At 39.1% G+C, this 15868-nt stretch overlaps 1 protein-coding gene across 8 annotated transcripts in view; it reads right to left on the bottom strand.

Annotated features, from left to right (window-relative positions):
* Positions 1-6732: 6732 nt before the first annotated feature.
* IKZF4 (IKAROS family zinc finger 4) overlaps positions 6733-15868 on the bottom strand; it is a 60701-nt gene continuing 51565 nt past the window's right edge. For 3 of the 8 annotated variants that reach the window (XM_073613966.1, XM_073613964.1, XM_073613971.1), the window contains 3 exons: positions 14807-14956; positions 12325-12453; positions 6733-8490 (listed from right to left, as the gene is read on the bottom strand). In XM_073613966.1, coding sequence (XP_073470067.1) covers positions 7787-8490; positions 12325-12453; positions 14807-14956 — 983 coding nt within the window. In that variant the 3' untranslated portion in view covers positions 6733-7786. The remainder of the gene's footprint in view (positions 8491-12324; positions 12454-14806; positions 14957-15868) is intronic. The other 5 variants (XM_073613967.1, XM_073613965.1, XM_073613970.1 and 2 more) reach the window with 3 other exon arrangements.

The following is a 15868-nucleotide window of genomic DNA, read 5'->3' as shown; positions in this document are numbered from 1 at the left end:
AAATAGCTGTACACCTTAAACCCACTGGGATGTATGAACAGTACACATTATAAAACAGTAATACACAACCTATATGATGTGAACATTTTTTTAAAGTGATCAGATAAAAACATCACACATTAATAATCTAGCCAACTAAACTGTTATACACCTGTTAGTTCCGCAATAATAATCTCAATGGTGCAGGAAGAAAGTTCTTCTTTACATAAATGTTTTGCAATTTCCTGCTTCAGTTAGGTGGAGAGAAAAAGGCAATGAAAAGAATAAGGCGACTACAGAAGACTGAAAGTGATGTATCAATATAAAGGAAAGGAAACAATCTTGAACAAACAGAATTTTGCAATTGAGTGAAAATCCCTTTAAATAGATTTCCACATTCCTCATTCTAGTAAAATCAGAAATGGATCCACCCCTGGAGCTCCATTATCTAATCAACATAGCACAACTTCTGTATTCACTAACTAGAGACCGCTACAGCACCTTTTATACAACTAAGCTTTAGTGCAGCAAACAGGATATACAGTTGCAGTTACTTTCAGAGAGACAAGGCATTTCTTTAAAAAAAAATAAAAGATAAAAAAAACACCACAACAAATTTAGTTTAGCTTCATTGAATGTGTGAAAGGAAAAGTGACCAGCTCACTTTATTGCCAGCATCTGCAGCAGTGTACACTTGTCTTTGCTCTCCCAAAGGAACATTGTGAAGAATCCCTGTATAAGCTCAAAGTTGAGACTTGGTGCTTACAAAAGGACTGAGGACTCTCTCCCCACTCCCATGTGGCAATGCTGGATGCCTGAGAAGCCAATCACAATGCTCTAGTGCAGTTACACAAGAGTGAGCCACATGGTTCTCTATATATGGAAGTACAGTACCAGGTATGACACTTTGTTTCTCTTGAAAAACACAGTGGCGAGGCAGTGAAGAGAAGCAGCTGCAGGGGTCTACATTAAAGTGAGAGAGTGAACAGAGGGAAATTTTAACAAACAAACAATGCTAATAGCTAATTAGGTCCCTAGCAAATGAGGCTTCAAATCAAATTTTCAAAAAAAGTGATATTTTAATCGTTAAAGCAACCCAACCGTTAAACATATACCTCTGCTGCCTGCACCACTGCTGGAGTAATCCCAGCCAAAGTTTCTTCTGAAACTGACACTTCCAGGAATATTGATCCACTGTGTCTCCTGCAGCAAGTGGTTCAACAAACTGAACTTCATGTCATTACTGTACCCTGTACAAATGTGGGGAATGGCAGGAGGAACCAGCAGGCACAGCAAAGGACCAAGGAAACTGACATCCTCAGATATGTTGGTTTCAAAATAAAACTTTAGCCAGAGAATTATTTTAAGGTGAGTAATGTTTGGCTGCGGCAAATTATTTGCTTTCTTTTTTACAAGCACAGCATTTTTTGAACATTTTAGCTACATTAGAGAAGAGCTTAAAGATGCAGTCTGGGGGTCTTATAAAGAGGCCAAGACAAACATAGAGGAGAGTGTTTTATATTGACACAGTCCTATTTCAGACCAGTGGTAGGAAAAGCCATCAAGCTGCAATCTGCTAGTAAATCTGTCTCAACTAGAACATGTGGATTGATTTACTAAAGGTGAATAGACTGAAGACTTTGCAAGTGCAGTGGCACTCTGAAAGTGCCGTTGTTCCAGAGCTTCATGAATGAAGGGAAGCTCTGCTGACTTCCATTAAAAGGAGTTGTAAAGGCAGAAGGTTTTTTTTTTTATCTTAATGCATTCTATGCATAAGATAAAAAAGCTTTTCTGTGCAGCAGCCTCCCCAGCACCCCCTAATTACTTACCTGAGCCCCTTCTCTCTCCAGCAATGTCCATCAGTGTCTAAGCTGTCCAGGACACTCCTCCTCATTGGCTCCAGTGGCTGTCAAAGTCAGTCAGCCAGCCAATCAGGGGAGAAAGGGGCAGGGCCAGGTCAGGGCTCCGTGTCTGAATGGATACACGAAGCTCTGACTTGGCTAGGGTGCCCCCATAGAAATCTGCTGGCTGAGGGGGCACTCAATAGGAGGGAGAGGCCAGGAGCAGCAAAGAGGGAGCTGAGAACAGGAGGATCCAGGCTGCTCTGTGCAAATCCACTGCATAGGGGAGGTAAGTGTAACATGTTTGTCATTTATTTAATTTTTTTTAAAACGAGACTTTACAATCACTTCAACCAAATCACATGAAAGCAAACATGCAGTTTTTTTTTTTTTTTTTCCTTGCATGAGTATTCTTTGTAAAGTGCAGCTTTACCTCATTTACTAACCTCTGGTGCAACTGCATTCGCAAAGTACACAGTCTATTTGCCTTTAGTAAACCAACCTCATGGTCATTTTGTACGGCTTCTCTTCACACTTTAGTTCAGAAATCTTTATTTAAAAAAAAAATACCCTTACAAATAAGTTAATTAAAATGCGTGGAATGTGAAAGCTTTAGGTTTATTAGAAAGCCTTTGGTTTAAAGCCTGGAAATCAAGCTGGTAAAAGGCTAAAGCCTTACTTTGGACGGATAGGTTGTATGCACCATTTCCTAAAAATGACTTCGCTGCTGGAGACTTAAAAAAAAACAAAAAAAAAACAAAAAAACACATAATCAAGTAGTGAAAACTTTTTATAAAATACTTGCTGGATTTAACAGATGACATAGGGCTTTTTGTTCACTGTGTTTTAAAATGTATACATTTCTGTAATGTTATATTTAATGTTTTGCTCTGACATGATGCAGGATTGTGAAACATTTGAAGATTGTTTGATGAAGTGAAGATTCCCAGGGAACTGTGTTTCAGGTAAGTATAGAATATTTCTAAAAATGCTGCTTGAGGGGTCCAGAAAATGATAATTGCACTAGTGTATTAATATTCCAAAAACATCACTTCATTAAATTGGGCCCCCATGTGTCTTATACCTCAGTGTTACTAGTAGTTCCGGTTCAGTATACAAATGTTTTAGGCACCCTTCGATATTTGTGGTGATAAAAAAAAAAAAAAACTCTTAACATTATAGTGAATCTTTAGAAGCATAAAGCCACAATTAAGGAATGTAGCACAGTTTACTTAGCAACAAGTGCTAATTTTTTTATATTTGAAATGATGGATTTAACTTGAGTCCTAAAAATAATTTTTTTTTTTCTAGAAACCTTGTTTCTGAATTAGTCTAGTGCAAATTGTAGATAAAATAAGTCTAATATATTAAGGTCATCTTTAGAGGCATCAATGATAAACCAAACCCTGGATCGATTTTTTTTAGTTGGGTTTGTATCGCTTTTGCTCCTCAGTTCCTGTCCCAGTGGCCACCAGGATGCTGTTGCCAGCTAAAAATTCCCCATTCCCCTCTCAAAGTAGCTTTAACACCTAGTGGATTCTCTAAAGAAATACATAAATAGAGAGAAAAAGCTCAAAAGTTTAGGTTACAACATTGATTTAGCGGTCAACAGGATGGGAGGAGAGAGGAAATCCTCCAAAAAAGAACTGGAGTTTAAGGCTTAGTTCACACTAGTGAAGAAAGTAATATTTTCAAGCGACTTTACACTCTGACACTCAAGCTGCAAAAAAGTTGCAGCAAAGCAGTACAGGAGCCTTTTTTAAGTCACATAGATTGGAACGGGTGCCACTGAAATCAATGAGCTGCGACTTGATGTGTTCAAGGTCGAATGACAAGCCACTAGTGTGAAAAGAAAAAAAAAAAAAGGATAGAGCATCATCTCACATGTTCCTAATATATCCAAAACTAAAGAAAATAAAAGTTTTGGCTCTTTAAAATTATTATAAAGTGTGAAAAGAAATAATGGAGTAAACTTTCTCAAACTTCTGCCACCCCCAAAAAGATAAACTCAAGGAACAAATGAACAATGAATTACCAGCAATAATGGAAATAAACTATAGCTAGAAAAATAAAATATATTTAAAACTAATAAGGTATGTGAAAAAATATATTAAAAAAGTACCCCACACCCCTTTGTAGTGTTTCTTGGTCATGGCACATCAAGATCTGACATGCCACAAATGTACACTGAACCTTACTTTATTATGAACCGTCAAAGAAAATATATTTATTAAAGGAAACCTTTTGAGAGCACTCGACTACTGTATTGCAGCACAAACTGTTGCATGACTGTCACTGCCTTCTGTAGGACCACTGAGCTGCAGCATGTCTGGCTGCATTTGGCAAATGAGAACTGATGAGGATATTTTACAATTATTCTTGTAGCATTTTTTTCCTTCACTTATTTCACAGGTTCCCTTTGGGACACAAGGTATGTGAAATTAGATGATCACCTCACTGATGCTGCAAAGTCACTACCTTTATTAAGCTGCCCATTTTATATCAATAGAATACTTCATGGGAGTTAGGTGCCTGTCCCCATCCAGCACCTGTTTGTACCTTTCTTCAGCCTGAAGAAACATCAAAAGGGAACTAAACTGCATGTGCCTGCAAATCTATGACTCAAGCTGGCCACACACTTTTAGTGCACAACAAATGGTGGATGAAGTAAAGCCCCCCACCCTACCAGGACATTCTATTCAGACAGTGGCACCCACCGCTGTCACAATAAACTGATCAGCGGCTGCATGTCCTTTCTACAGAAGTATATCAAAAATTTGTCAGGTCCTTGCTGATCCGGCTGAATTTCAAGTTCTGACTTGACAGCTTTGAACTGGAATCCTGTAGGGAAAAAAAGCCTGCTCTTACAACTACCTCCTCTGCTAGAATCTGCTGACAAAGTCTTGTAAATATCCACTACTTTTAGATATATAGAACACAGCAAGGCTTCGTTCTCCCACAATACAGTGATTGGGGCCAATCATCAGGCCAACACAATTGGTCGGGGAGCTTAGTTTGGCTCTTTGCAAATTTTTACTTTTTTAGTCAAGCCTTTACAAGTGGGAATATTGGTGGCTCCAGTGGAACACAGAAGAGGTAACAGCACTATGCAATAGCAGATTTTTTTTGTACTCGCTTTTCACCAGTTACTTTAACAGTGAGAGGTATGAAACAGCCCTTGTGCATTTCTCTTCTTTCAGTGGTAAATGCAATTTGTCCATACTGCCATTTAAAACCTGTATGTTTAGTCCCAACCACAAACAGCACAATGGGGGGGTGGGGGGTGGGGTGAAATGTTATGAGGGCCTGGGATGATTATGATCGTTAGAATGTCGCTACTAAGTTAGCCGGGGTAGACATTCAGGTGCATTTGGATTTTTTCACAAGAAAGAAAGTGCATATACTCATTTAAATCACAAAATGAAGTCAGATAAAAAGAAACAAAAGTAGAAGCACCATGTTAAAAAAAAAAAAAAAAAAGTTTTAGCTGACAAATACAGTTTGCTGATCCAACTACATCTCTGTAATGCAATATTGGTCTGATTCCATAAGACGGCACAAAAATTCCCGTCTTCCACATAGTGCATTACCATCGCAAACAGATTGCACTTTACTGAAAGCCAATCAGTGAAATATAAGCTTGAATAAGTTGCTGTAGAATACTTCACACTGTTCATCGACTTACAAAAATAATTCTCTTTTATTAAACACAAAAAAGAAGGTTGTTGGGTACACTTAGCTCTCAGGGGCTTATATATCAATTTGTTCCAAGAACAGGTGTTATTTTTCCACAACCACCAATCAGATTCAAACTGTTAGGTGGCTGAGTAGAACATCTGGTTTTTAGTAACCGCATGTCAATACATAGGGACCTATATGACCAACATATTTACACATGATAGGGAAAAAAACAAAAAAACAAAAAAGGGATGCCCAAGGACAAATGCTCACCTTTCATTATGCCCGACAAAATGAAAGGAAATAAATATACCTGGAAAAGTAAGCAAGACTAATAAAAATGTATCATTCAATAAAAAAAGGTTCAAAAAATTTACATTTGGTAGCATACTTCTGTTTATCGAGTTAGAAACTATTTTCAAATAGTTTTTCCGTCAGTGCAAACAGTAAACAGATCAGAATGGACAGAAGTATTCTATTCCATATTGAGGCTTAAGGGTAAACTATTATTCCCAAACTACCAAAACAGTCTTTTTAAGGTGCTACTCTTGTTCCGTTAGTATCCAGAGTAGTTAGTCTGAAAATAGTGCAGCAACACTAGTCCTTACTGGCAGTCAGGAGGCCACTGGACATTGAAATTAGTAGACCATAACATACAAAATAAACAATTTGAGCAAAGAAAGGCAATCATATCTACAGAAATACATCTCCTATCATCTAATGTCTAGCAATAGATGTACAATATATGTGTTGGATCTACTGGGCTAAATGTTGCTAACCCCAAAAAGTTGATAATGTTAAAAGTATAAAAACTGATGTAAAGCCTACAGCTAGTGCTAAAAAAAAAGGACAACTGAAATTTGTCTGGCCAGAAATAAAGCCTTTCATTTCAGTTTTTATATTTTTGTCAAACTGTACCCTTCCGCAAGTTACATACTGGTGGCAGAGCCATAACAGCATAACATTCAATGTTGTGTTGTAGTACAAATACAACTCAAAGGGTAGCAAGGTGCTATAAGTGCATAAATCAAACAAGACTTTACAGATATGTAAACCAAACTAACAACAGGTATTGGATTCTGAACATACAGATCCACTTAAAAAAATAAAATAAAAAACACAAAAGGAACTCAAAAAATTATTCCTGATGTGTTTGTTATTTATAAGGCCATATGTAATTATTTTCCTGCTATGCCACTTAAAACCTTATAAAACCTTCAGAGTTCCCAGCATATATTAACAATTACCGTACTTTTTAATTGAATTAAGTCTTCATTAAATACCATTATATATATTCTTAAAAACACAGCTAGTATAAATAGCCTTATTTTCATCTTTATATTATACTTCTGTAAAACCTTGTCAGAGAGGACTCAGAGATGAAGAGCCAATCAAGCTCTACTGCTTTGTACAGTCCAATATTGGGAACTTGCTGACAGGAGGATAAAGACAAATGAGCAGAAAGTTATCCAGTGTGGTGCAGTTCCTTAAAGTGTTAGTTCACCAGCTACTAGGATTTTTTTCATTCAGGCTGCATACAGCCCACATGCAGGAGCAACTATATGAACAGAAGAGGAGTGGTGTGTAATATGTTGGGAATGCATAGGGATTTTTTTTAAATGACCATTAAAAAAGGTGAACTAACCCTTTAATTGTCTACCTTGGAGGCTGGGTGGTTCAGTAATCAAGCTGTGCCTTTTAATCACAGTGGATAAAAGTGATATCATGGACCTGGCTATGGTGCCTGGATAAGAGAATGATGGAGCTAGATGTTCTTTGGCAAAGGTGAGAATTAGTAACTCACCACACAAGTAATCTACTAGCTGTGACAGACAATATGCTTTTTTTATGCTGAAGAAAGTAATGGATGTGATAATCTGACACTGCTTTGGACCTAGCGCCTTGCTACCTTTTGTACTAGCCTTTAATCTACACATTTAATGTTTTAAACCACAATACCTACCATGTGGTCAGCATATTAATCTCAATGCAAATCACATATGCTTTCCTTTGTAGTAAAAAAAACAAAACAAAAACAAACACGACAAAAAATACAGTAGAGCCAAAGTATATGATGCAAAGAAAAACAAAAATAAAAAGTGCTTACAGGGTCCGTGTTTCACTAGTCCGCAGATTATAAAATCAAAGATAAAAACCATTTCAAGGGAACTGTATTTTGAGGGCACCTGGTCAAAAACGGAGTTGACCACCCGCTGTAACTGAGCCTCGTTGCTTTTATTTTTTGCAGGGGTGAGGGCAGCTGCCTCACAGCACCCCTGTCCCCACTGTTAAACTTTATGCTCCCCTCTCACAATGTGCGATGAGAATTCGTACCGGTCCTGGCTGTGATAGCCACAAATATTGCACTCAAAAGGGTCTCTGAAGCCATGACAACCCATGTGTATAGTGAACATGACATGATCTAGGAAGAGCACCCGACAGTGTTCACACTTGAATACCTTAACAGGCTCGCCATCCTCTCCCAGAACTCGCAGGGTTTCTTTGGCTGTGCCAGGTCCAGAGCGTGATGGATTTATCACTCCTGATTCAGGGAGTTTCTGGTCCTCTTTGGCATAAGCAGGACTTTGCCTGCTACTGGTGGCCTGAGAGCCCCTCTCCTCATGGTTGCTTTCTGTGTCTGTTGCAGAGTCCTGGCATCCATTGGTAGGTGAAGCTCCTTGCTCAGTCCTTCCTCTATAATGACTTTGTGTTCCATCCGGTATGTCTTCATGGCCTTCTGCTGCTTCCCGATTTCCAGGCATCTCTGGCCTCCCTGACATAGGCTGGAGCTGGGTGTAAACTGAACTAATAACTGGGGTGATCTCTGAGATGCAGTTTGTGGGAGGTAAGCGCATAGGACCTCCAACAAAGGCTAAAGCATTCCCGTAAGTGGGGTCAAGAGGATGATGTGGGACCATTTCCATATCCTTCTCAAAACTGGAGTTCATTTCATAAGGAAGATCAGCCAGGCTAAGCCGCATTGGTTTCTCCCCTAAAACAGATGGCAAAACTTTAAGTAAAATGTACCCAGCAGTGCTATACACTAAGAGAGAAGAAAAAAATTGCTACTCACCCCTGTGAAATAGGAACAAAGAAGGAGGAATTTCCCCGGGGTGGGGTTTTTAGGCAGCACAGTAACGAATTGAGTCAATAATGTATGAAAAATTGGACATACTTATTTGTACAAAAGTGACATGACATGGAAGTTAAAACAATGGGCTCCAGTGGGAAGTACTTTAAAATTGTGATTCAGCTAAACATACATTTGCAGACATATATTCATAACAAAAAATTGATATCATGAACATTAAACCTGACGCGTTTCAACCCATACACTAAGGGTCTTCTTCAGAGGGTCAGTCTGCTGGAAAATATATACAAGATTGGTATACAAATAAGAATCCCATTATATATAATAAAATTAAAATTAACATACAATACACAGATATAGTATAATTACCCAACAATGTATGTCCAGCAGGAAAAGAAAGAAGCTTCCCACATGGAGATCCCTTAAAAAACTTATCTTTTCCTCTTCCCCAGAGAGGAGTCCCAGGCACCTCTACCGCCACAGCAACCCAGATCGGGGCAGCAAACCAGTGATGTAACTTACGAGAGGTCACACTCTCACGCACCGCCTGCCAGGCCAAAAAGGCGGCCGAAAAGCAAACCACACCTGTGATGAAGTTAAAGAGACAAACTAAATAAACGCCCATTATGTATGAAACAAATTAATAAGTGGACAAAACAGCCACTAGGGACTAAAGTCTCCAAATGTGTCATATGTGTAAGTAAAAAAAGGCCTCAAAGCTGTATTTATATACCAAATTGTAAAGACTAATTAAAGGGAATAATTCATAAAAAATATAGGTAGTATTGCCACTCAATTTATACCATGTGTCAAAATAATGGTGAGATAATAAGGGAAAAGAGGGGGGGTGAGAAGGAGTGGAAAAATGATGAGCGTAGCATGAATATTGTAAAAGTGAGAGAAGTCATGCAGTGAATATGTGTTGAGTGAAAGAGTTGGTGACATGCGTGAAAGGATGTGTAGAGAGAACCACAGGTGAACAAAAAAGGTTGAAGAGTGCCAAAAATAGAACCAAGAGCGAAAAGAAAAAGAAAAACTGTGAGTCCAAACATTACCTTAGGAGGTATTAAGTAGCGCATGTGACTGCACCATATTGCCCCATATGAATAGACTATTACTTGGAACCCAACCCGGAATTGGCCGCAAGCTATGTCAGACTCAGCGGATCAATACCCAATCCGAGTCGACCAGTCTGAAATAAAATAGATATAAAGAAAAATAATAAAGATATCACTGTAGGTAGATAAATAAAGATCAATGTAAAAGTAATTAATTTCAACATAGACCATAGCTATACTGGGCAAAAATGGTGCAAAAACACATCGCTAAGAAATATACTTACAGTGTAAAGACTGCATGTGCTTCTAATCCACCAAACAGGGAAAGACAGAGTGTGTGGTTACTACTACCCATATATATATCACTTACTGGGGGCGTGTGTTACTGGGTTTTTCCAGAGACAAAGCCCTTTAGGAATGGGGCGAACAAAATAGCCTCATTTAATCCTGGGAACAAGGTGGAATTTAATTTTAAGTTGTATGGCGGTTCCTCTAGAGGGATATATGATGAGGCACACACGCCCCCCAGTAAGTGATATATATATGGGTAGTAGTAACCACACACTCTCAGTCTTTCCCGGTTTGGTGGATTAGAAGCACATGCAGTCTTTACACTGTAAGTATATTTCTTAGTGATGTGTCTTTGCACCATTTTTGCCCAGTATAGCTATGGTCTATGTTGAAATTAATTACTTTTACATTGATCTTTATTTATCTACCTACAGTGATATCTTTATTATTTTTCTTATATCTATTTTATTTCAGACTGGTCGACTCGGATTGGATATTGATCCGCTGAGTCTGACATAGCTTGCGACCAATTCCGGGTTGGGTTACAAGTAATAGTCTATTCATATGGGGCAATATGGTGCAGTCACATGCGCTACCTAATACCTCCTAAGGCAGAGGTCTTCAAACTACAGCCCTCCAGTTGTTCAGGAACTACAATTCCCATCATGCCTAGTCATGTCAGTGTTTTACAATGCCTCATGGGATGTGTAGTTCCGTAACAGCTGGAGGGCCGTAGTTTGAGGATCCCTGTCCTAAGGTAATGTTTGAACTCACAGTTTTTCTTTTTCTTTTCACTCTTGGTTCTATTTTTGGCAGTCTTCAACCTTTTTTGTTCACCTGTGGTTCTCTCTACACATCCTTTCACGCATGTCACCAACTCTTTCACCCAACACATATTCACTGCATGACTTCTCTCACTTTTACAATATTCATGCTACACTCATCATTTTTCCAGTCCTTCTCACCCCCCCTCTTTTCCCTCATTATCTCACCATTATTTTGACACATGATATAAATTGAGTGGCAATACTACCTATATTTTTTATGAATTATTCCCTTTAATTGGTCTTTACAATTTGGTATATAAATACAGCTTTGAGGCCTTTTTTTACTTACACATATGACACATTTGGAGACTTTAGTCCCCTAGTGGCCGTTTTGTCCACTTATTAATTAATTTGTTTCATACATAATGGGCGTTTATTTAGTTTGTCTCTTTAACTTCATCACAGGTGTGGTTTACTATTCAGCCGGATTTTTGGCCTGGCAGGCGGTGCGTGAGAGTGTGACCTCTCGTAAGTTACATCACTGGTTTGCTGCCCCGGTCTGGGTTGCTGCGGCGGTAGAGGTGCCTGGGACTCCTCTCTGGGGAAGAGGAAAAGATAACTTTAAGGGATCTCCATGTGGGAGGCTTCTTTCTTTTCCTGCTGGACATACATTGTTGGGTAATTATACTATATCCGTGTATTGTATGTTAATTTTAATTTTATTATATATAATGGGATTCTTATTTGTATACCAATCTTATATATATTTTCCAGCAGACTGACCCTCTGAAGAAGACCCTTAGTGTATGGGTTGAAACGCGTCAGGTTTAATGTTCATGATATCAATTTTTTTGTTATGAATATATGTCTGCAAATATATGTTTAGCTGAATCACAATTTTAAAGTACTTCCCACTGGAGCTCATTGTTTTAACTTCCATGTCATGTCACTTTTGTACAAATAAATATGTCCAATTTTTCATACATTATTGATTCAATTCATTACTGTGCTGCCTAAAAACCCCACCCCGGGGAAATTCCTCCTTCTTTGTTCCTAGCAGTGCTATACATATCCTTATAGTCCCTTGATGGGGACTTGTATTGCTAAGGTACAACCAATCCACAAAACAGACCAAATAGCCTTTTTTCAAATGTATTGCAAAGCAAAAATATTGGTGCCGATAACAACTGGGCCTGTCTGGTATAAATGGAAAAAAAAAAGTGCACTTAAACTAGATAAAAACCTACAGTATGTGTTCACTTGTTTAAAGATTTGTATACCATTTACATGTTGTTCAACTGGAAACTGTCATACTAACTTCAATCAAAAACAAATAATTGCTTCATAAGTTTAGCTTTATAAAGAATGAGGAAATGTTTTACCAAGTCAAAGTGGAAAAATTCGGTACACATTCAAGATAATGAAAAAGAAGTGAATTTCCCTAAATTAATTAAAAAAAACCCTTCAAATAACGGCATACCCATGGAACAGAGAACAAGTGTTCATTCTGGTATGCTGGTCTAATGCATAATAAATGCCACTAATGGCATCACTGAGTCAGACACGATCAACATCACAAGCACCATCCACCTCCAGCACACAGGAGCATGTGCTCTTACCCATAAATTTCTGAGGTGTGGAACGCTTGCGCTTTGTAAGGCCGCTTGCCAGCCGGTCCATAAAAGACGGCGGGTCAGAGGGATGCATCAGGGCATCTGGTCCCAGATCCAGGTCTCGTGTCTCCTCACCTGAAGCAAAGGAGAGAAGAGATTGGGCCAAATATTGGTGCTATGTGATAGGTTGTGTCTAAACCCAGCTTTATTTATTAGATAGTTTCTGTAAACTCAATCTAACATTTGTAAAACAGTGCTCTAAATTTAGCACATTTAGGCTGGGTTTACACTATTGCAAATTGGATGCGTTTTTACCGAATCTAATTCGCATGTCAGGAGATTGTGACCGGCTCTCTATGGAGCCGGTTCGCACATCTCTGGAGCAACAACAGTGCGAATTGCACAGGAGTCCTTTGCGTCTTGCGGTCCATTTCAGGTCTCAATTCAGCCAAAAATTTGGACTGAAATCGGACACGATACCCCTGCTGTGAGCCGCTCCGTGCTTCAGTGTGAACCCAGCCTTAGATTCGCTGCAAAAAAAAAAAATCCACTACCTACAGCAACCAGTCATCTTTTTTCACCAGTGTTTTGACTACTCTAACCTGATGAAAGGTGCAACCCTTTTCAAAAACAGCTACCAGAAGTAGAGACCAGGGTTTCTTAATTTTATTGAAATACTTAACACTTTTTAAAAAACGCTTTATAAAAGGTGTTTGCATGCACATGCATTCCTTTGCATGTGTACATGTATACATTTTCCAAATAATCCCTTGTATTTAAAGGTCAAGTTCACCTTTCGGAAAAAAAAAAATGCACATTTTGTTGCAGGTAAAAAAAAAAAAAAAAAAATGTGCAGTTGTTTATTTTTTTGTCCTAGGGAGCCCGCAGAGCATCACATCTACGATCAGCAGATCGCAGGTGCAATGCCAGGCTACTGCACACTCTTAGGATAGCTGCCTGCCCGTAACATGGCATTATACAATCACATATTCTTAACTGACGTGTGTGACGTATTTCTACTATTTGTGGAACAAATAAAAAAAACATTAAAAAAAAAAAAAAAATTACTAAGAATACCCAAGTGCTGGTATTTTTATTTATTTGCATTTGTCTTGGAAAGAGAAGATTAAAGAAAGTTCCTGGTGGGGTAGGGGGAAGATAATCCCTTATCCATTTTATAAGCTAACCGGGTCCCTATTGCTGAGAAATTTCTTTTCCCTCCTCCATGGTAATAGGTGGAAAGACAAACTGTGCTGCCGGAAAACATAAATGTAGTCATTCAAACAGGACATACGTGGCCTAGGATATTTGTGCCACTAGTGTAGACTTACACACTAATCACATTTCCTCACTTGAGCAAGCCATAGATGGCTCGAATCTAGACCGGTTCAGTAGGGACCGGCCGAGATTCGAACCATCTATGGGCAAACTGATTGGATTGACTTGGGTACAAGCAGCATGTCGGATTTTTACATGTTATTATAGCCGCTAGCAATAATCACTGTGTTCTCCCAGAAGGGACAGCCCCCCGAGAACACAATAGCTCTGTTAATGCGATTTTCTTTCTTGCAACCACAGGTTGCAGGAAAGAAAAATCGCATTATCTATGGCCTGCCTTAGTTCACAACTCTCAAATATTTTTCTATGGTAGGTATGTCAGTCTGGTGTGTTTACATATCTCACTTCCTCTTCCTACATTTCTATGAAAGAACTGGCAATGTCCACAATGGCACCAAATCACAGTTGAGTAAAGATTACAGCCATCTATATCCAACACCTGCCACTGTTTCACCACCTGCTGCCTGAAAATGAAACATTATATAGCTGGTTATGCATTATGTTCTATAGCCATAGCGCTTTTAGCAATAACCAGACTGTTGGTGGGTTAACATATAGGATCACAAGAGCTTGTGTGTTACAACAGCACTTAACATCAGCCCCCACTTTTAGTATGGTTCCTAATCCCTGCATATTCAATAAAATAGTGATCATAAAGAGAATTACTCCAATTGGCATTTGAACTCACATTTCCACTAAGTGTACCGAGAGCTAATGGTCTGTTACATCCAAAAAAAAAAAAAAACACACACACCATCTCCTGATTGGCTGCCGCTGCTGTCAAAGTCAGCCTGACAATGGCAGAGATAAGCGGAAGTTCCATTTTTGGGTGGAACTCTGCTTCAAGGAAATAATAGTCTGGAACTGTAACATCGCTTGTATGACTGTATCTTCTATGCCTACTTTAATGTCTGAACAAATAAACCTTTTGGCCTTCATAACAGGACCACACACAAATAAATATAAGCAGAAAAGTTCTAAAATAACCTTCTTCTGGTGATTGGTCCTGTAGAGGCACTTTAAAAATATAACTTTGCAAACATTTGTAATTTTTAGGAAGTTAAAAATACCAAACACACAACAACCACTATAGAAGAAGGGGATTCACAGGAGCCTCAGTCAGTCCCCTTCTACAGAGGGTTCTATTCACCTGTATGTGAAGAGAGGTGTTGGCCTTCATTGCTGAGACTCTGCAAGTAGTTATGACAGCGCTCCTTGTGTTCCTCCAGTGTGTTCTGCTGTTTATAGCTGCGACCGCAGTAGTTGCACTTGTAAGGCTTGCCGACTGTGGGGGAGGAGACTGGAAAAAATGAAAAACAGGGCCTGCCCATAGATATGTGTCCTAAAGACTTCACATAGATACGGGGAGATCACAATACACCGGGAAAATAGAATACGGTCATTAATTCTGTGCCTAATTGGATCAAAACATGAAAGCTTATTATTCAGTGATGCTAGCTTTATGAAAAACCCAGACAAAATGAGGCAAATAGCAAACTTTGACTCATTTCTTATGTTGTAACTTTCACTTACCTGCTTTGCCATTTCTAGCTGATGAAAATATATTGCTTTTCTACACCAAAAAGAATGTAGTACATGAATGTACAATATATTTTTAGGCTTGGCAGTAATCTGGGCGGTGTGCAGAACAAGAATGGCTCCACAAACCAGAATCTACCTAAAACATTACCTTCAGTTAGACTTGGCCTTTGTAAACTGATTAGCTTAGTCTGTATTAAAGTGGTTCTAAAGGCTCAAGGTTTTTACCTTACAGTGGTTCTAAAGGCAGAAAGTTTTTTTTATCTTAATGCATTCTATGTATTAAGATAGAAAACCTTCTGTGTGCAGCAGCCCCCTTCATACTTACCTGAGCCCCATCTCGATCCAGCAATGTTGCACGAGAGTCTTCGCTGTCTGGGACTCTCCCTCCTCATTCGCTGAGACAGCAGCGGGCGCCATTGGGCAGTGAGCAAATGATAGAGAGAGGGGGTGGGTGTGAGCCATGGCCCCATGTCTGAATGGACACAGAGCAGTGGCCTGTCTCGGGTGCTCTCAAAGCAAGCTGCTTGCTGTGGGGGTGGAGGAACTTGGCAGGAGGGAGGGGCCAGGAGTGCCGGCAAGGCACCCAAGCAGAGGACGATCTGGGCTGCTCTGTACCATTGCACAGAGCAGGTATGACATATTTGTTATTTTTAAACACAAAAAACAAGAC

Source organism: Aquarana catesbeiana, linkage group LG02 (assembly GCF_042186555.1).
Source record: "Aquarana catesbeiana isolate 2022-GZ linkage group LG02, ASM4218655v1, whole genome shotgun sequence".
Lineage (NCBI taxonomy): Eukaryota > Metazoa > Chordata > Amphibia > Anura > Ranidae > Aquarana > Aquarana catesbeiana.
The sequence above is the reverse complement of the archived record's forward strand: the minus strand, read 5'-3'. Positions and strand labels throughout refer to the sequence as shown.